We start from the raw sequence: 22,369 nt of genomic DNA, 5'->3' as shown, positions 1-22,369 counted from the left end.
ATGGGAAAAAACAAATAAACCAAATTATTCTTTGCTTTTTTGTACTACACAAAACTCCCAAGGCATTCAATTTTATCTTCTTTAACTGTCTCATGATAATTGTAAAAGATTTTCTTCCTTGATAGTCTCATAAAGTTAGGATGAGGAAATTTTTTAAATTGTAAAAAGAAAAAAGGAGAAGCACTTAGGAAGGGCACCCATTTTCAAAAATTCAGAAATTTAGCTAAGAATGAAAGAGTTATGAGATATTTCTTTGGACAGCAGTGGTAAGGAAGTCCATGATTATACTTTTAATACACTATTTGAACATAATTCTTAATGGCCAATGGATCAAGGGAGAAACATTTTAAATACATTGGGATGTGAATCTGAATTAAAATCTAGGAGTTTGGGCCCGAGAAATGTTTAAAATGGCTTTTATTTAATTAATATCTCCAAAATGTGGTTCAGCCTAAAACTCAACCATACTGTTTTCCATATCACCTAAAACCTCCCATGCATCTCAACACATTAATCTCCCTTGACTTCTGTCCATATCTGCAAATATAAAGACCATAAGCATCAGCTTGTAGCAAAACGCATGCAAAAATCCATCTATAAACCTGAGTCATCAAATTTTAAAAAGTAAAAAGAATAAAAGTCACCTATAGTTATGTATTTATCTTTAGGTCCTAGTCATCTAAACTCAAGAACTTTCCATACTGTTAAAATATAAAAAATATGCTTCAACAGCATAGGCAAGAAAGGAGGACACCTGGGAGAGAAATACCATAGGAAAAATGCATAGGTAAGTCTCCTAAGATAAGCAAATATAAAATAAGAAATAAGCAGCAACTATAATTTCTTCTGTTTCTAAGATCTCAAATATTTTTATTCATTTTAGAAATTTAAAAAAACAGATAAATGTAATAAAATGTTAAAATCTACAATAAGTTTATTATCTACACTTATGTACTTTATAATGTTTGTCCTTCCATTTCTCCCCATTTCTAAATATATTTATAAACAGAACCACCTAATAGTCTTACCATCCAGATACTTGACTCTTACACTGATACCATAAGTTAACTGTTAATAGTGTGTTAATATGAAGTTATTGTGAATAGCAATGTCCCCAATACATGAACAAGATATACTCAAAGACGCCTACAGTCTGACAACAGATAGGAAATGAATGAACCTGGTGAAACATCAGACAAACTAATGCTGAGGTTGCCTTAGGAAGCAATTCAACTTTGAATGCTATGATGACTTAGATAAATGAAACTTCCATGAAAAACTGCAGAGTCACTCATAATGACATTTACTTGTATTTTTTATGTGACAGGAATCTCACAAAGAACTATATGAAAAGCAAAACTAAAGTCAGAAGATGAACAGGGTGAACAAAGGATACAACACGCTTCATTCTTGTTATCATTTTAGTGATGACCCTGTACACCAAAACGTCGGTTGTTATTTTCTAATGATATAAAAGAACTCAAGCCTATTCTTTTATATAATGGAAAAAAACATCTGAAAGTACTTTTCAATTGGGGCCACATCAAGAGATAACACATGGTTTAGTACTGTAGTGTGCTAGAAGTGCCATTTATTAAAAAAAAAAGAATGTTTTTCTGATTTTTCCCCTCCTTAAAGAATCATCTTAGAGCGGCAAAGAAAAAATCCTTTGTGAGGCAAGAACTTTGAGTACTTTTGTGGGGGAGCAGTTACTAACCATTCTGTTCTAGAAGACTTTAATGATTTTATCTTTAGGGAATACAGTTAGAGAAGCTTTTATCCTCATTGATCCATTCCAGGTTTCATTTGATTTTAGCCTCCTTTTTTCAACTATGAAATTTTATATCACTAATAAAAGAAGCTAAAATTGTTTAACTATGTTTCTTCATTTATGTAATAGAGTTTGGGGATCACGGAGTTAATAAACAAAAGTGGTTAAAGGGACTTGAATTACTTACTCTAGAGAAGAGCAAAATGGAAATATTTCCTATAGTCTTCAATTATATTAATTTTCAATGTAGGATGAGAGAGTAATTATTAGACTTTGTCCAGCTATGCTTTATCAGTTTCCTTTGTCCTGCACAGCATCTAGTGTACTACAGATGTTTAGCAGGCACAAATATCAAGGACCATAAAAGGATATGACATATAGTCATCTCAGACTGACATACAGACATTGTACACGTGCTGTGTCATCTTTTACTTGCACACAGTGCTCAGCAAGCCTATAGTCTGCAAGGAAAATGAGCTACTTCCTCAGAAAGATGAGAGTTATCTTTAATAAGCACTCAAATCACAATACATTATAATTAATGAATGATTATACTTAATAGTAATGATATTGAGTGAGAAGCACTGATTAGAGGTATATTCTAGTATATAGGAGATTCAAAAATTCATTAAGATTAGCTTGTAGACAAAAAGGAAATAAGTTAATTCTGGAGAAATTTCTTCAGGTCAGTACTTAAGAACAAATCTTATAAAGAAGAGGTGAAGAAAAAAAAAAGAAAATACATTCAAAACTGGGCAATAGGAGGTTTAATTCTAACCATAGAGTAAGGGTTGCAAAGTGAATGATGGATTGAATGGATTGGGTGAAAATGCACTAAGTGTTTCTATTTTTGCTTGCCTGGGTAATAATAAAGTGTTAGTCACTCAGTTGTGTCCGACTCTTTGTGACCTGTGAACTGTAGCCCACCAGGCTCTTCCATCCACGGGATTTACTAGGCAAGAATACTGGAGAGCGTTACCAATTCCCTCTCCAGGAGATAGATCTTCCTGACTCGGGGATCAAACCCAGGTCTCCTACATTGCAGGCAGACTCTTCACCGTCAAAGCCACCAGGGAAGCCCTTCGCCTCAGTAATAGGACCTCTACATGCCAGAAGCTTATGTTGTATCTCTTTAGAAAAAGCTGTGAAGACAAGTTTGGGAGGGTTTTGTAACATAAAGAATGACAAAAGAGATTTCTGTGGTGGTCTAGTGGTTAAGAATCTACCTTGCAAAGCAGAGGACATGGGTTCGATTACTGGTCAGGAAACCTATGATTCCATATGCCACGGAGCAACAAAGCCCACACATCACAACTACAGAGACTGCATGCTTCAAAGCACTTCAGAGCCCACAGTCCACAACTACTAAAGCCTGTGCACTCTGGAGCTTGCCCACTGCAACCACTGAGCCTGTGTGCCACAGCCAGAGTTCATGCACCACAACAAAAGATCTCACGTGCTACAACTAAGACCTGATGCGGCCAAACAGGTAAGTATTAAAAAAGAATGACATCGGAAGGGCAGATTTATAGCTCATATACAAGAACAGTATGAGTGCGGGCCTATAAATAAGAGAGAGCTTCCAGGCAGTGCTGACTTTTCCTAGTAGTGGCATTTCCAAATGCCAGGTATTGCCTGGTACTAAATTAATACTTAGAAAGAAACCCCAAGAAATTAGAAATATTGAACTGAGGAAAGCTGGATGTTCATTTTTCTGATGTCCTATCTAAGGATAACATCCTATCCCTGCCATTACTTGAGAGCACTGGGGCTTCCCAGAGAAGGAGGGAGTTTAATAGGAAGTTGAATAGCCACATTAAACATAAGATAAACAAATACATGTGGTAACTGACTCTTCTTGGAAGAAATAGTTATAGATGATATTATATTAAGTTTTGAAAGCTATTTATATATCAGTATCTGCTGCTACTGCTGCTAAGTCACTTCAGTCGTGTCCGACTCTGTGTGACCCCATAGACGGCAGCCCACCAGGCTCCCCCGTCCCTGGGATTCTCCAAGCAAGAACACTGGAGTGGGTTGCCATTTCCTTCTACAATGCATGAAAGTGAAAAATGAAAGTTAAGTCGCTCAGTCGTGTCTGACCCTCAGCGACCCCACGGACTGCAGCCCACCATGCTCCTCCGTCCATGGGATTTTCCAGGCAAGAGTACTGGAGTGGGGTGCCATTGCCTTCTCCGATCAGTATTTGAGTAGGTTTCAAAAAAATTCAAATGCTAGGCTTACCGTAGATCTATCCAACAAAATCTTTGAGAATAGGGATTAGGAATTTATTATTTTAACTAGCTTCTCATATATTTCTTAGGTAGTCTTCACAGAATTAGTCTATAGGAGCATCTTTACCCAATAATAAATTCATTCAGTCAAATGTAGAAATAGAACCATAACATTACAGAAAAGTCATTTTTATAAGTCATTTCTCAATTTTTTAAAATAAACTATATTTGGAATATAAATAACTATCTCTGAATAGATGGTGGATGATTAAATGAATGTATGAATGAATGGTCAAGGTAACACCTTTCACTGTATCAGACCATCAATTGATCTTAACAAATAGAAAACCTAGATAACAAATACCTACTTTACTATAGGTAAAGTATTGTAGGGGCATAGCTTTGAAAAGGCTGCGTATGCATAGAATTTTCCAGGATGCTTTAATATTCCGTTGGCTTACATGATAATCCAACATTATCTTAGCTCTGGTTGAATTTCAAGTGACCTTACAGCACTGAAACACAGCTTTCAGATTTCCTATCCTTTTTTTTTAATTTATTTTTTAATTGAAGGATAATTGCTTTAGAGAATTTTGTTGTTTTCTTTCAAACATCAACAAGAACCAGCCATGTCTCTATCTTTTCTAAATAAAATAATCTCTATTTAAATACTAAAATTACCAAAAAAAAAAGTTTTCTACTGAAAAAAATTTGTTGAATCTTTCAAAAAACAAAACTCTTTAGTGTTTAAGAATTCTCTCCTTTTACTCCCATTTATTTTTACAAATTTATTATTTTATAATAGGCTTTCTTATAGTAGATTCTTAGTGCTCTTGAGTTGTGTGTGCTCTGATAAAGACCTGTGCTACATCAAATGAACAAACAGCTCTTGGTTTCAAAATTAGTAAGAGCCAAACGATAATTTTAACAGCTTGCAACTCCATGGGCAATCAGAGCTAAAGTTGTTAATGATTAAGAAATCAAAGAAACTCTAATGCTTTAATAGCTGGGCATTATGCATGAAACCTGTCACTAACAAAGAAACTTGGAAAATTATTAGGAATCTTCCCCCATGGGGTTAGTCATAGCTGTTATTTAGAACTTGGACAGCTGTAACTCTACTGTAAAATAATATCTAATTCTGTCAATAATTTCACACATACAGACACTGAAGGAGTTCAATGGAAGGCAAAGAAGGGTATATATTTACTATCACATTCAACTAATGTAACAGGTAGAAGGATTTTCAACAGACTAAATGAACCATTTGGACAACTATCTTTGAACCAGGAGAAAAATGCACAAGCAAGATGTAAAATCTGAGCTGTATAGGCATTTAGAGTCATCATTATGCTTGTAACTATAGAGAGTACAAAATCATTTGATTTGCATGAGCAAACCTAAATGTTGAGCTCATAACTGGGACAAAAGGTTAAAATTTTCTGCAGGAATCATGACATTCCCTTTGGAAAAATTGTCCCAGAAAATTCTTAGGTGACTTAAGGTATGAAGTAAATCAAATGATATAAACATGAACAGATCAGAAGAAAATAATGTTGAGTGCCATCTTTTCAGAATAGTAATGGACTTCTTGATGTCACACTGAATGTTTCTATCTTGACTTCTAGCATCAACCCTGCTGATTAATGACAGTTATTACAACTTTTCAATCTTTGTTAGTAGCTCTATATTTGTCTCATCATTAGCTCTACATCTATAATTGGGAAAGAAGAGTAGGAAAAATTAAATTCAAATGGGAGTATTTGAGTTCATTGCAGCAGTTTTAGTAGGAAATGTGGGAGAAGCAGGGAAGAGGTTGAAGCTGTTGGCTGAAACAGAAGCCTGTGGATCCTTTATTCATTTCACAAATGATGCTCACTGCTCTCCTAGGTGCTGAAAATGCACTGTTGAAAGAAGCAAATACAATTCCCTTAGCTCATGAATTCTTTCATTGAGTTCTCCTATTGTAGGTAATTTAGGCTTAACTATGTAGAACTGATATATTCTTGTTACAAATATGTATGACACCTTTATGGTACTTCTTTTATGTATAGCTGGTCCTTTCTGTTAAACTGATCCTAGAGGAATGCTTCCACTCTTCCTTTATTTGGAGAATGACAACATGACTCCACCTGACTGCAAGATAGTAACAAAAACAAAAAAGGGCATCTGAAGCTCTATCTTGGAAAAAATAAATTAGTGAGCTTCTTGCATAAAGCAAAATTAAATAAGCCTGTTTCCTTATCAGTAAATAACAAACAATATAATTGCCAAATGAGATCTTGCATATAAATGAACATTTCACAAGTTCAATAAATGTTCATCAGAAGAATTAATATTAACAAACTTTACATGAATTACTATACTTAATAATTACTGAATGTGATTATTTACGATTCTATCTTCAGTGGAAAATATATTTACATTAGGGACTTGCTGCAGCAGTATAGTAAACATTAAATACCTCAGTGTCAAGATTCCTTATTTTTTTCCAAAAGCCAAACGCACAGACATCTGATCATCTTCTCACTAAAGACTCCTGCCACCTTCAGCTGCCTCAGAGCAATTTACCAGTCCTAGATGCTTATCTCAGTAATGACCTCAGGGAATTTATGGTCAGGAAAGGAACTGTAAACCATTAACATCAATCACAGTTGAAAACCACTGGCCCAGAGGTGTGAAGAAATGAAAGCCAAACTTGCCCAATTTCCAACCTTCATTCTTCTCCAAAACAGCCTTAGTCTTTAATTTTTTTAAATTGAAGTATAGTTGATTTACAATATCATGCTAGTTTCAGGTGTACAGCTCAACGATTATATAAAATACAGTTCGTTTTCAGAATCTTTTCCCTTGTAGGTTATTTAAAAATACTGAGTATATTTCCCTTTGCTATAGAGAAGAAGGAAACATATCTTGAGACAGAGAATTGTATCCTGGAAGTTTGTTGGGGAGCACCCAGGGGATCAATGCCCACGGAGGGGGTGGTGAAGGGAGGAAGAATGGGCAGGCGGAGGAGTTGAGTGCTTTTGTGTTTTGTTTTTTTTTTAATTAAAAAAAATATTTTCAATTGGAGGATAATTGATTTACAATGTTGCGTTCATTTCTGCCATACATCTACATGAATTAGTCATAGGAGTGCATATGTCCCCTCCCTCTTGAATCTCCCTCCCATACCCCCCTCTAGTTGTCAGAGTACCAGGCTGAGCTCCCTGTGCTCCACAGCAACATCTTGCTAGCTGTCTATTTTACACATAGTAATATATGTATTCCGAAGCTACTTTCTCAGTTTGGTCCACCTTCTCCTTCCCCCACTGTGTCCATAGGTCTGTTCTCTATGTCTGAGTTGTTATTCCTGCCCTGAAATAGGTTCATCAGCACCTCTGTCATGACAAACTGTGGAAAGCTCTTAGAGAGATGGGAATACCAGACCATCTCACCTGTTTTCTGAGAAACCTGTATGCAGATCAAGAAGCAACAGTTAGAACCCTGTATGGAACAACTGAGTGGTTCAAGAATGAGAAAGAAGCATGACAGGGCTGTTTGCTGTCACCTTCTTTGATTAATCTATATGCTGAGCACATCATGAGAAATGCCAGGCTGGATGAGTTACAAGCTGGAATCAAGATAGGTGGGAGAAACATCAACAACCTCAGATGTCCAAAGGTTACCACTCTAACGGCAGAAAGAGAAGAGGAACTAAAGAGCCTCTTGATGAGGGTGAAGGAGGAGAATGAAAGAGCTGGCTTAAGACTAAATAAAAACACTAAGATTGTGGCGTCCGGCCTCATTACTGCATGGCAAATAGAAAGAGAAAAGGTGGAATTAGTGACAGATTTCCCCTTCCTTCATAGCTCAGTTGGTAAATAATCTGCCTGCAATACAGGAGACCCTGGTTCAATTCCTGGGTCGGGAAGATCCCCTGAGGAAGGGATAGGCTACCCACTCCAGTATTCTTGGGCTTCCCTTGTGGCTCAGCTGGTAAAGAATCTGCCTGCAATGTGGGAGACCTGGGTTTAATCCCTGGGTTGGGAAGATCCTCAGAAGAGAAAGGCTACCCACTCCAGTATTCTGTCCTGGAGAATTCCAAGGACTGTATAGTCCATGGGGTCACAAAGAGTCGGACACGACTGAGAAACTTTCACTTTCCTCTTCTTGGGCTCCAAAATCACTGCAGACAATGATAGACGGTGACTGCAGCCATGAAATCAGAAGACTGCTTCTTGGCAGGAAAGTTATGACAAATCTAGACAGTGTGATGAAAAACAGAGACATTATTCTGCCAACAAAGGTCCGTAGAGTCAAGGCTATGGTCTTTCCAGTGATCATGTAAGATTGTGACAGCTGGATTATAAAGAAGGCTGAATGCCAAAGAATTGATGCCTTCAAACTGTGGTGCTGGAGATTCCTGAAAGTCCCTTGGACACAGGAGATCAAACCAGTCAATCTTAAGGGGGATCAACCCTGAATATTCACTGGAAGGACTGATGTTGAAGCTGAACCTCCAGTATTTTGGTCATCTGATATGAACAAATGACTGATTAGAAAAGTCCCTGATGCTGGGAAAGATCAAGGGCAGGAGGAGAAGAAGGCGTCAGAGGATGAGACTGCTGGATGGCATCACTAATGCAATGAAAGTGAACTTGGACAAACTCCGGGAGATGGTGAGGGACAGGGAGGCCTGGCATGCCACAGTCCATCGGACTGCAAAGAGTCAGACATGACTGGGCGACTGAACAACAACAACAACAATTATTATTATTAATTTCCATTTTGCAGATGAAAAAACTGAGGTTCAGGGAAGTTCAGTCACACACACCAAAGTGCCAAGCAGCCTGTACTCAAATCCCTATTTCCAACCTTTAAATATAGAATTCTTTTCACTAGTCTACAAAACTATATTAAGAAAGGTCTTCTAATGACAGAAGTTTTTGCCCTCACTCCTTAGGAACATGCATGCTTTCACATCTGTCTACAGCCAAAGCACAACTAGCCTTGCTTTTCAATTGGCCTCTATTTTCCTCCCCTCACTGCAGCAAAAATGCCTTTTTTTCACAGAATCCAATTGCTATGAAGAGATTGTTCACAGAGTCAGGAAGTGACACATTTCTTCACTTATTTAGGACATACTCAACTGTAATCTTCCCCTTTATTTCATATGTAAAACTTTAATTACATGTGTACATTTCTCTCTGGGCTATACTACCTCTTTAGGGAAAGAATTCTTATAAGATCAAAGCTAAGAGGCCTGGGTTCTTGTCCTGGTTTCTATATGATCGTTGATATATCACCTACTCTTAGGGACCTCAGTTTTCTCATCAAGAAAACTGCACTTTTAGGTGCACTAGGTGACCCCTTGCTCCAGCTCTTTCCATGATTCTGTGAATTCGCTTTTAGATGTGATGGACATATTCTATATGCACCATTGATTGTTACGTATTTCGTGAAGGAATCAAATGCAGCAAAGCACATTGTCAAAAGCACTTGACTCTATTCCACAACTTTTGCTACTAGAATTTGGAAGAATATATGTGCCAACACTCTCTATGTGCGTCTTTTAAATATTAAAAAGAAACTGCAGCAAAGATTTTTATTTAGATCATATAGCTGAAAATTATTCACTTCCTTTTTGCTCTACACTAACCTAATTTATTTATTGTCTATATTAGAGTAAGCAAATTAGTCCATGAGTGAAATTCTTTGGAAACTGAAGATTACCTCATTTAAGTGCAGAAGTTATTTTCATGTGAAATATTTTCAAAAGGAAGGTCTTAAAAATTACCCAATTATTACACGTTCTCCTGCTTCCTTAATCAGAGTACTTAACCTCTTTTTGATTACCTATAATGCCATCAATATGCCAAATAGTTATCACTAGATTTTAGTCACTATAGTGCTACTTAAAGGGCCTACTGGAGTGCCTAGGTCTATGTGTTCCTCCATGGAATGTGCACAGATTGCTGGGCTTGAATAACCCAAAAGGGAATCAAAGACACTTGTCTACTTTTATTTCCTCTTGCCAGCTGTTATATCTCACGATTGCCTATGAATCAAGTGGGCTCTAATCTGCTCCTTTATTTTAGGTAAATGACTTGAGGATGGCTTCATCTTTTCAATTAAGCTAATCTATGGGCTCTGTGACATCTGTTTTTCAATCAGAAGCTGTTTCCATTTATTTCCAGACTCATGGCTATGTTCCCATATGGTGGTGTTGCTGGGAATTTGATTTGCAGATAAGTGGAAATTTCCTCTACTAGTGGAAATTTCCTCTACTCCCCTATCAGATCTTCAGATTAGATACCATATGTAAAGGAGTTCTAAAAATTACAAAGCTATGCAAAACAAAAATCATTATAAATGCTATAGCTACAGTGATTCCAAACTAATGAGAAAAAAAAATGCACAAACTGAACTCCAAAAAATGATTTCTTTTGATAAAATAATTACTATTTATACTTGAATTTTCTTATAGGAGCAGGTGAAGCACATACATTTACACTATGGAAGATATGCACATAGAGATTCATAAAAAACCTCTAATGTATTTAAACAACTTGAATATTCTAAAATATTAAATACTAGTAGATGCTATAAACTATTTTAAACTTTTCAAATGTCCCTTGTACTTTACCAGGATGAATGGCAGTCTCTTCTTATGTGAAATTTAATACATTCAGTAGACTCATTTGAATTTTGGAACCATCTTATTTTATAAGCTATAAAGCAAATGATACAATAAGTTCTTTTTTCACTGTGTTCAACAAATACTTTAACCCTTGCATTTAGACTCAGGAAGAGACACTTTTCCTCTTCTGTACGAGTGTTTCCTCTCAGTGGGGTAACTGGCTTCACTTAAGGCCCATCAATGTTGCCAATGATATAACCCTTCAGAGATACTTAAAAAAAAAAAAAAAAGCATTTCCCTCTGTCCTCCTAATCCCAATGAGGGGTTGGTGAAGTTGATAATAGGCGCAATTATCCAAGACACTGTGCCAAGAGAAACTGTCCATAATCCAAAACTTGTACCATTAACAAATAACAACAACAAATTAAAGGAAGTTTCAGTACTTCTTTGGTTCTCTAATGTTCTTATTTCATAAGAAAGCAAACACTGTAAGAAACTAAAGTCTTATGAACTATGAATATCACTGAGAATTGTATATCACTTCTAAAAACCATATTATATCTAATTCTAAAAGCAGTACTTGGATTGCAGGGTTTTCATAGCTCATTAAACTTTATAGCTCTGAAATCTGTTTCATAAGGAGACCTTTATAACTCTTTGGTTTTGGTTTCCTAACCCAGGCTTTGTAAAAAGAATGTTCCTTGAAGGCTTCCGTTTCCATGAAAACTTGCAGTGAAATCACTGGATAAAGTAAGCTTCAGCTATCTTAGGTGCAATTTACCACGGCATTGTTCGTATTTAAGCTTGAATATATGTTATTTTTGAACTGATCTTTTCTTTCTTTATTGCACCAACATCTCCAATGTGAAGTGCTGCTATGCATGAGTGCAGACACTATACCAGAAAGTAAAAGCTATAAGCGTTGTCACTAACAGGTGGAAACAGTAATTGTAAATCAAGACAAAAAACAGTTTATTCCAACTCACACAAACTCTGTTTCCAAATATAAAAGGGACTGTTTTATGTTTCTTCCTTAGAACTCTTCTTAATAGATTTCATTGACTATACCTCAAAAAACAGCAATCAGTAATTTCAAAACTAAGTTTGAGAATCTGTGAAACATAATTTATTTAATAGCCAATCTTGATCTGACTCTTCAGTCTTGAATACTTGCACTAGAAATTATATCTGTATTAACAAGCACCTTTACCTGCAGTCTCCTCCCACTAAATATGTCTTGCCCCAAATCAAAAAGTAATCTCTTCAGACAAAATCTGAATATGTTACTGCTTTGTTTGGAAGCAAGTCTTTGAAGTCTTGACAGTTTCTAAGCACAAAGTCATTAACTCCATATACAACCAAATCCCTTCATCTGTGATCCAAACTACTTTTAAAATCCCATCTCTCACTCAAGTCTAATCTTAACCCTAAAGGACCCAATCTTCTCAGTTCTCCTCCTGCAATATCAACCTCACCATATCAGAGTGTATTCACCAGAGATGTCATGGACTTTATGCCTCAGTGGTATATGTGTTTACATTATTCCCTCTGCCTAAATGTTCCTCTCTTATTCTGATCCCTCTAATTCCCTACTCAAATAGCACCGTCTCTGTGAAACTTCCCAATCCTGCCTTTCCATGACTTTGCTCAAACAGTTTGGCAAAGTATTCCAATAGTTCCTTGATCAAAGCTTTGTTTTAGCATTTCTTAGGCTGCATTAAGGGCTTCCCAGGTGGCAGTAGTGGTAAAGTACCTGTCAACCAATGCAGGAGACGTAAGATACATGGGTTCAATCCCTGGGTCAGGAAGATACCCTGGAGGAGGCCAGGGCAACCCACGCCAGTATTCTTGCCTGGAGACTCTCATGGACAGAGGAGCCTGGAGAGCTATAGTCCATAGAGTCGAAAAGAGTCAGACAGGACTAGTGACAGCATGCACACAGGCTGCGTTACCTTAAAAAAAAAATTCCCATGACCCGGTCATCTAATTTCTTAACTCCTCAAAGGTAAGAACTGTGTCTTATCTCTGCACTCAGGACCTAGCACATGGTAGGGATGCAACCAGTGCTCAGTTACCAAATAGATGAAGGGCTACTGCGTGGTATGGCCTTTCCAGGTCCAACAGTGGTAAAGAATCGCCTGCCAATGAAAAAGACGCAGGTTCAATCCCTGGGTCAGAAGATCCCATGGAGGAGGAAATGGCAATCTACTCCATTATTCTTACCTGGAAAATTCCATGGACAGAGGAGCCTGGTGGGCTGCAATCCATGGGGGTCACAAAAAAGTTGGACATGACTGAGCATGAGCACACTGAATGGTATCCTTTTTCTCCAGCAGTGACTTAGAACTAATGCATTTGGTTACGCTAGTATGATGCAGAGGAGGTCTTGCCAAGATGACTCACTATCCCAGATCAATGGATCAAGCAGATTGACGTAGACCATCAGACTACTTATGTGCAGTCCTTCTTTTCCCTATCAAATATTGCATGCTCAACTGAAAACAAAAACTGAAACAACTGCCATGACTGAGCTATATTAGTAAAGAAGGAAAGATTTTTCATTTTACTCCAAACTGTGATATAAGTCACATGAGACAGAAGGCCTTTGGCTACGTAGCAACTTTACATGCTTGTGCAAATCATTTAACCTCTCTGGGACTTATCTGAGAAAAAAAAAAAACAAACACTAAACCAGAGGTTTTAGTGCTTTGACTGCCACAAGGCTGAGGAGGCAGACTACACTGATCTATTTTTCAATTCTAAGATCTATAACTCTATTTATTCATCATTCATCATCCACCCATCCATTCATGAATGCTTGAGATATCTTAAAGCCCTAATATTTACAATTCTACATTTATGAAAGTTGGAGTCAAAGAGAATGCAAGAAGTCCCAAACATTCTGCAAGAATTTATACTGTCAAAAAGAATGACTTAAAAACGTGCAGATTAACAAGAAGCTCATGAATACTAACAAATTTCTCCAGATGCTTCTTATAGCATGTGTTTAGACTCCTTACTGGAATAGTTTGGGATGTCACGTTTATTTAAAGGGACCAAACAGGCTGTTTGATGAGTAGTTTTTAAAAGATTTGGAAAACAGAATGAATGAAATTCTAAATCATATTTGAGAACTGTCTGCAGTGAAAGCATATCAACAATAGTGACATTTTTGCACACTTAGGTATTTGTTCTACTCGTTCAGAAAAAAAAAATGAAACAGCTAAAGAAACCCATAACTTTGATATGTCAATGACAATCCCAAAGTCTACCTTTGTTTCTGTTGCATGGGTTGTTGTCTCATAGCCATATACTGCATATCTTCTTGGAGGCGATTAAGAGGGGAATCAGGCTTGACACGAATCCCATAGTAGTGGTACTTGGAGTTTCCTCTTCATAAGAGAACAGCAAATAGAGACACAAAAAAGTCAGTCAAGTCAATATCAATCATATAGGATTCCATTTAATTTCATATTTGGAAAAATTAGGTAAAGGCAAACTTAATGTTATATATCTATGATTTACCTGTTCTGGATACCTATATATTTTTATGGTGGCTACATTTGAAGAATCAAAAGAAGATTCTGAATCAATTAGTTCAAGGCCCTAAGGAAAATCTTTCCTTATAAACTTTTGCTTAAATATTAGTCACAGTCCATTTGTTTGATTTAAATTAATTTTGTTTTCAAATTTATATTTTAGCTATAATTTAGAAAATTATATTAACAGGATATTCACTAACAGGGTAAAGGGCTGCACACTAAGAATTTACTATAAAGTAGTTATGCAGAACAAAGAGGAAAAAAATATTAATTCTACTGTCTTGGAGAAGTCCTGTATTTTTCTAGTTCTATTATTGCAGGGGTGATTAAGATAACTTCATTGACACAAAATGTTGTGAAGTCTATTATTTAATATTTTGAAACCTAAAAAAGCAAGCATTTAATCCTACTGATTTCAAAACATATTTTATTAGTCTCTGTTTTTATGGATTCATATCAGTTTTGCAGGCTGAATAAGATATGTCACAACAGATATGGAGAAATTTCTCTGTGAAAATGGCAAATTTCCACCTGGATTAAAAAAATTGTCACAATTTCCTCATGTTCATGAGAAAGACCATATTTGTTATTAGAAACGACGAAGTTTTACCCTGAATGAAATTTGCAAATTCTTTCAAAAATAACATTTTAAATATGTAAATTTTTGCAAATAGAAAATAGTAGTTTTTCACAAGTCTATATATAGCAAGCCATCAGTACTCTTTCCAATTTTTTCTTCATTTACAAAAAAAAAAAATGCGAGTGTGGATTCAATATTTTATATAAAAATAAAACAAAATTTTACTTCCAAGCTTCAAGAACATACATTAGATGAACCCTATATATTTGAAAATACATTAAATTTTTATAATATAAATAATATTGGTAGTCTAAAAAAGTAGACTACCAATTTGAATACCTACATAGTTATCGGTATAGGTATTTGAATACGTACACAGCTATAGCAAAATAAACCAGTAGGAAAACTTAATGCCTTCCATTTGCAGACATTAGATTTTTTTCTCCAACATCCTCTGCCAAATAGAGTAAAATACAAAAACAAACAAACAAACACTACAAACTCAGTTAGCCCTGTTCTCCTCCACAAAGGGCAGAACAAGAGGGAAAAACCAATGACAAAGTTACAAAGTAAAATGACATCGCTCTTGTGAGACCCCAAAATACATGAAGTATCTATCAGTAGTTTTTCTTCAGTTTCCTATAAATCAGCACTTTGGGTGTGTTGGTGGGGAGGTAGTTCTTTCTGTGCCACTGGAGATGGGGATATCAGTATGTTCTGTGGTCTTGTTTTAACTTAATTTGGAGATGGGATGTAACAAAAGCTACCCTTTGATTTGCCTTTGTTTAGAAACACGGTGTTGGAGAAGGAAATGGCAACCTACTCCAGTGCTCTTGCCTGGAGACGGGGGAGCCTGGTGGGCTGCCGTCTATGGGGTCGCACAGAGTCGGACACGACTGTAGCGACTTAGCAGCAGCAGCAGCAGAAACATGATGACTTTACTCATCTTTTACTTAGCTCCAGAAACTTGAGAACCAGTCTGGTTCTGGTTTGAATGAATTCACCAGATAATTTTATTGACGGATAAGTAACAATTCAGAGAAGGCAAAGGCACCCTACTCCAGTACTCTTGTCTGGAAAATCCCATTGATAGAGGGGCCTGGTAGGCTGCAGTCCATGGGGTCGCAAAGAGTTGGACACAACTGAGCGAGTTTCCTTTCACTTTTCACTTCACGCATTGGAGAAGGAAATGGCAACCCACTCCAGTGTTCTTGCCTGGAGAACCCCAGGGACGGGGAGCCTGGTGGGCTTCCGTCTATGGGGTCGCACAGAGTTGGACACGACTGAAGCGACTTAGCAGCCGCAAGTAACAATTCACATATGGTTTGCTTCGAGAAAAAAAAGTATCTGAGTTGGTCTGCCTCATGATTTATACTGATTTTCTTTCTGTTCCCTGGGTTAGGCATAGAAAATGAATGCTAAAACTGTTTCCACGGTAGAAAGAGTCCCTGGTACTTCACCCCTACCATTGTCAGCTTTTCCACATTACAGTCCTGCTATCTTCATAACACAGTATTTGTTTAAACTTTCTCCATAGGATTTCTTTTCTCCTTATTCTTCTAGGCTTTGTTTTCCATCTCTAATTTCAAACAGTACATACAATTTTAAAAGGAACAGGAGACACAACTGTTATATAGTGCGAAGGGGAAGAAAAGAACATAGAAAGTAAAAGCTGCAATATTGCAATATGTACTTATGAGCCTAGAGTATGGATTCCACTCATTCGCAAACCCAAACAACCCCAATTTTGTCCTCTTCTATTTTAAAGATGCCTTTCAAAGCTTGAATGGAGCCTCAAAATAGGATTCATTGAAATCCCTTTCAGTAACAAAAGAGGCACAACAATACAGCTATTAGAATGCTGAATAAAGCCCAGAGATTCAAAATATTGGCACAGTATGCATAACTACCGATCCATCAGCTAGGATATAGTAGATTAGGTCCCCAAATAATGATTTTTGCGGTTCCAGGAAAAAAAATACTAGCAAAACAAAAAGACTTTTTCAAGTGATAGGAAGCTAGTTCTTTTACTCTGAACAAATAATCATATTCTTCAGTTTAAAATACAGTATTCTTTTGAAGCATAGATAGAAGAAAATACATTTACAAGAGAACAGAAGCTTCTGCAATCTGAAAGCTGTACAATCACTTAAAATGCAACAGAAAGGAATAATTCACACTCTGAATACATACAGACCTTATAATCCTCATAAAACTGTCACATTCCTTTTTTCTATATAAATTTACATTGAAGTCAATTACAAAGGCTCTGTTTATTTTATTAAGATTATTAAAAACTCTTTGCTAGAATACTATAGGGCCGTGACTTATCATTCATTAAAGGTATATCATCTTATATATATTGTATAGCATCTTTACATTTATACTTTTAAATATAGATTTCATAAGATATAAGAAATCAGAAGCATGCATAAGACTCTGCTCAGCTAGTCAAAATATATTATGATAATTTGTAAAAAATTATAGCAGTAAAATTAAGCTCTGCAGTTTTAAGTGTTATTTTCACCATATTTTGACTAATAAAAATACTCATATGTATTTCCAAAAGAAGGAAACAGAGAAACTCTAAGAGTCTTCCTCACATTATTGATTTCCTTGCAGTGGAACCATACAAAATTTTTGCTTCCATAAATGCATGGCTTCAAAATCAAGAGTTTTAAAAAAGCTAATAAAAGGTTATAAAGGACAATGTCATTAACTGAGAGCTTCAAACATCCAAAACTTGTAAGTTCACCAAATAATTTTTAATTGGCCTCCAAAAGTGACACAAATAACTCAGCTTTAATTTCTTACTCTATGCAAATAGAAGTTATTTATAAAGATCTTTCAATGTAATCTTGCAAATCAAGAGATACATGGTTTTCCACTTACTATGTCACTTTATTCCTCATCTTTAGTACATTTATTTTCCAAAAGAGAAGAAAGTTGGTATATGTTGATTTTTAAAGCATCATATATAAATTTTCCATTAATAGCTTGAAAAGTGAAAGTGTTAGTCACTCAGTTGTGTGTGACTCTTTGCAGCTCCACGCACTATAGCCCACCAGGCTCCTCTGCCAATGGAATTCTCCAGGCAAGAATATTGGAGTCGGTTGCGCTACCCCTTCTCCAGTGGATCTTCCCGACCCAGGGATCAAACCAGGGTGTCCTGCATTGGTCTGTTCATTTCTATGTGATTTGAGAATCAGTTTTTCTCAAAGCTTTGCTACTTGGATGTTTAGGACAAGACATCATTCTGTATTGTCAGTTTTCAGTGAATAATGATGACCTTCCCTTTTCCTGAGGATTTTCATAAACTGAGCTAATTTAAAATTTTTTTCATAATGTATTATCTGTAATCAAATACTTTTGCCCAAACAATCTACTGAATGACTATAGTTTAAAAAAGAGAGATTAGTTTATATTATCTTTTAGTACTAACCTAGTTCCCAATCTCCTGGTTCGTAGCCCCATAAAAATTGACCTTATTAGTTTTCCAAAAGAAGCAGCATTGACTGGATCCAGTTTGTGTTCCTGACAGTGTCGTAGGTAGTGGTTGTACAGAGTGCTTCTGGGAAGGCTCACTCCTTCTGCTGTCTCGTAATTGTCCAACAGCCACTGGAGCTAGTGTAAACAAGACAGGGTAAACACAGAGAAACCGAATCATTCACCAAAATGCCTCTAAGACACTGCAACTACAACACAGAGAAATACATAGATCTTCCTCAAACCATATGACAGGAAACTGTTGCAATTTGGAGGCCTGTGTAATCTGAATGTGAAAACTCTTGAAAGTTTAGATAGCTGACCAGCATTTATTGACCTCAGACCATGTCCATTCCTTCAAACATTCAAGCACCTATACAGACATACTAGTTTTCCTTGTATTGATTCCTATTTTGGAGATAAAAACCTCTTCAAGGAATTCAAATAATCCCATTAACTGCTTATAAATATAATTTGTAATTGCTACAGAAATAAACATATTACCAAGCCTGGCAGCATGGTGCATAATATGTCTTCAGTGCTGGTTTGTTACAACACATAATCAGCAGTCTGCCTTGTATAAATTTTTATATTAAGGCTCTATTCATTTTTATAGAATTCTAATTTACTTATCTAATTTACTTACACAAGATAATACAATAACAGCTTTATCTACTGGGACAAATTCTACAAGCAGTAAGGAAAATTTTCAGTCTTTTCTTCCCCAGAAAGAAACTCGCTAGGCACTGATTTTAAAAAATTATGTGTTACAAAAAGGGATCACTTTTTACAATCATTTGAGATTCTCTATATTTTTTTCATAATTTTGGAAGACACACTACAATGGTAGTTGGTAAAGCAATGTTTTCTCAGTCTGTAGTGCACATTTTAAAGTTTTATGGGTGGCCAACAACACATGAAAAGATGCTCAACATCACAAATGATTAGAAAAATGCAAATCAAAACTACAATGAGGTTATCACCTGACACCTGTCAGAATGGCCATAATAAAAAAAATCTACAAACAATAAATGCTGGAGAGGATGTGGAGAAAAGGGAACCCTCTTATATCAATGCTGGGAATGTAAACAGATATAGCCATTATGGAGAACAGTATGGAGATTCCTTAAAAAACTAGGAATAAATCTATCATATGACCCAGGAATCCCACTACTGGGCATATACCCTGAGAAAGCCACAATTCTAAAAAATAAAAATAAAAAATAAAAGACACATGTGCCCCAGTGTTCATTGCAGCACTTATTTACAATAGCCAGGACACGGAAGCAACCTAGATGTCCATCTAGAGATGAATGGATAAAGAAGTTTTCATATATATATAGTAGTATTACTATATATATATGAGTAGTATTACTCAGCCATAAAAATGAACTAATTTGAGTCAGTTCTAATGAGGTGGATGTACCTAGTGCCTGTTACACAGAGTGAAGCCAGAAGGAGGAAAACAGATACTGTCTATTAACACAGACATATGGAATCTAGAAAAATGGTATTGATGAGCCTATCTGCAGGGAAAGAATGGAGACGTAGATGTCGAGAATGGTCCTGTGGACACGGTGAGGGAAGGAAAGAGTGAAAGGAATGGAGAACACAGCATCTACACATATACACTACCATGTGTAATACAGCTGGTGAGAAGTTGCTATAGAACACAGAGAGCCCAGCGTAGCACCCTTTGATAACCTAGAGGGGTGGGATTCAGGAAGGGGAGGGAGGCTCAAGAGGAAGGGGATGTCTGCATAATTATGGCTGATTTGAGTTGTTGTACGGCATAAGCCAACGCAACATGGTAAAACAATTTTCCTCCAATTAAAAAATAAATTAAGAAAATAAAGTTTTATGTTGTCCTGTGTGTATTTTTAAAAAATCATCTTGAAAGTACAGTATGTGCAAGAAATTTTTAGAAAAATCAAATCTAGGCATTACCGAGTTTCAATGTTAGTAAAATTAAATCATCAATCTGTTCATTATTTATTTACAAATGTGTATGCATGCTCAGTCATGTCTGACTCTTTCGCGACCCCATGGACTGTCAAACCCAGGTCTCTTGCATCTCCTGCATTGGCAGGTGGATTCTTTATCACTGTGCCACCTGGGAAGCCCTTATTTACAGAAAGAGAATTGAAATAGGTATAAATAACTTTCTTAAGGCCATACATGAATTGTCTCAGGGCCTGATATAGTTTCCAACACATTTCCCTAATGACTCACATATCAGTTATTATTGCTACAAAAGTAGCATATATATCACATATTACTTGTCTAAACCAAATTTCCATGACATACGTATGAAGTGTGATAAAAAGCTGATATTCTACATGCAATTCAAGTTAAACATAAGTTATGGAAGTAAAAGAATCCCTTTATTAGCATCAACTATTAGCCAGGCAATGTGCTAGGTGCCTACCAGATGCAAAAACGAATGTGACCTCCCCCTGTCCTCCGGTAATTCACAATCACATACTAAAAGTGATAATATGGACAGTCAAATAAACTAAAGCACCTCTCCATTTTGCTTACATAAAGATTTGTGATCAAACTTCAAACCTACACTTTCAGAATCTTAATAAAAAAGACCATTAGCACATGTATACCTGTGATGGATTCATTTTGATATTTGGCAAAACTAATACAATTATGTAAAGTTTAAAAATAAAATAAAATTAATTAAAAAAAAAAGAATGAATATATATGTATGTACAAGTGAGTCACTTTGCTGTACACCTGTAACTAACTCAACATTGTAAATCAAATATAATCCAATAAAACTAAAAAAAAAAGGTTTAAAAATTTTTTCCTTTAACCAAGACAATATTCCAGAACCATTTCAAATAGTCATACATGATATTTATATGTAACTAAAACTTATGTCATTAAACCCAAATTGATGTTGGCTTAGAAAATAAGCCACTAAGCCTAAAGGACAGAGCAGAGTACGTTAAAAAAAATAAAAATTAATGTTCTGGTCAGGAAGCCTTTAAGTTCTCTATGAAGCACATGTGCACATCAATACATTTAAATATACCTATTGCCTCTGAACATATACAATAATCCCCTAAACATTTTTTTAAAGATTATACAAAATAAGCATTTGTTTTTATAATGGTCAAAAAATTAAGAATTTTTTTTGATATGAATCATTTGTAACCTTACTGTCAGTAAACAACTTTTCTGGAGGCATTCACACATGACTCCTGAATATTCTACATGACACATACAAAAAGTTCACATATACATATTCATTTAGGGTAAAGAGAAGAGGCAAATTGATTGGGATATTCAGTTATTAAAGCTCAACTTAGTATTCTGCCTATAACAGTGGGTCAGTACCTCTCTTTAGCACTCCTTTTTAAATTTTTAAGACTTCATTGATTATGAGCACAACTGATGGACACAACACATAAAACATGGCAAATTAAACCTGTTTCACATATTTTATCCACATGCTTCAGTAAGATAACTGGGATTGGAAAACATTGTCTCTGCACTTAATAGTGTTAGGACAGCTCTAGTTGCTATCCTATTGCACAAAAGTAATGACTCTTGTTTTGTGTACATGTACTAGACAGAGCCTTCCATTGGTATTCTAAATCTATAAAGGATATAAAGTAAATAAAGAGTATCAAAATACAGAATATATATAAAGGAATATTCTACAAGGACTTAAATTCCTTGAGATCAAGAAATATAAAGAAAATACTACAAAAGGGCAAATGTGTTAAAAACTATAGGTATTTTTTGAAAAACAGTAATATTTTGCAACTGAACTAATGAAGTACCCACATCCACAAGCATGAAACATACAATGCCAGTAAAATGTCAAAGTTAAAAATGTCAAAGATATGGTTATATGTATATATGTGTGTGTCCTCATATAATAATGCATATTGTCAAAGCCAAAATGACACAATTATTTATCAAAAAATAAAAATCAATAAAAAATCAAATATTTACCCCTTTGCTAATGAACAGAACATATATCTGTATAGGAAGTGTTGGTTTAAAGGACTTTTTCAGAAATGGAAAAATAATCAATTTTTAAATGTGAACTTTATAACCAAAAGTATACAAATAATAACAACAGATCTGATGTAAAATACTTTTAATAAGATA

The 22,369-nt window shown here is 35.7% G+C and overlaps 1 protein-coding gene across 6 annotated transcripts in view; it reads right to left on the bottom strand.

Annotated features, from left to right (window-relative positions):
* RFX3 (regulatory factor X3) overlaps positions 1-22,369 on the bottom strand; it is a 339,201-nt gene that overhangs the window by 66,474 nt on the left and 250,358 nt on the right. For all 6 annotated transcript variants that reach the window (XM_061425414.1, XM_061425412.1, XM_061425410.1 and 3 more), the window contains 2 exons: positions 18,192-18,373; positions 13,900-14,019 (listed from right to left, as the gene is read on the bottom strand). In XM_061425414.1, the coding sequence (XP_061281398.1) occupies positions 13,900-14,019; positions 18,192-18,373 (302 nt within the window). The remainder of the gene's footprint in view (positions 1-13,899; positions 14,020-18,191; positions 18,374-22,369) is intronic.

The sequence above is a fragment of the Bos javanicus genome, chromosome 8 (genome assembly GCF_032452875.1).
Source record: "Bos javanicus breed banteng chromosome 8, ARS-OSU_banteng_1.0, whole genome shotgun sequence".
In the NCBI taxonomy this organism is placed as follows: Eukaryota; Metazoa; Chordata; class Mammalia; order Artiodactyla; family Bovidae; genus Bos; species Bos javanicus.
This window is presented reverse-complemented; position numbering and strand designations above follow the sequence as displayed.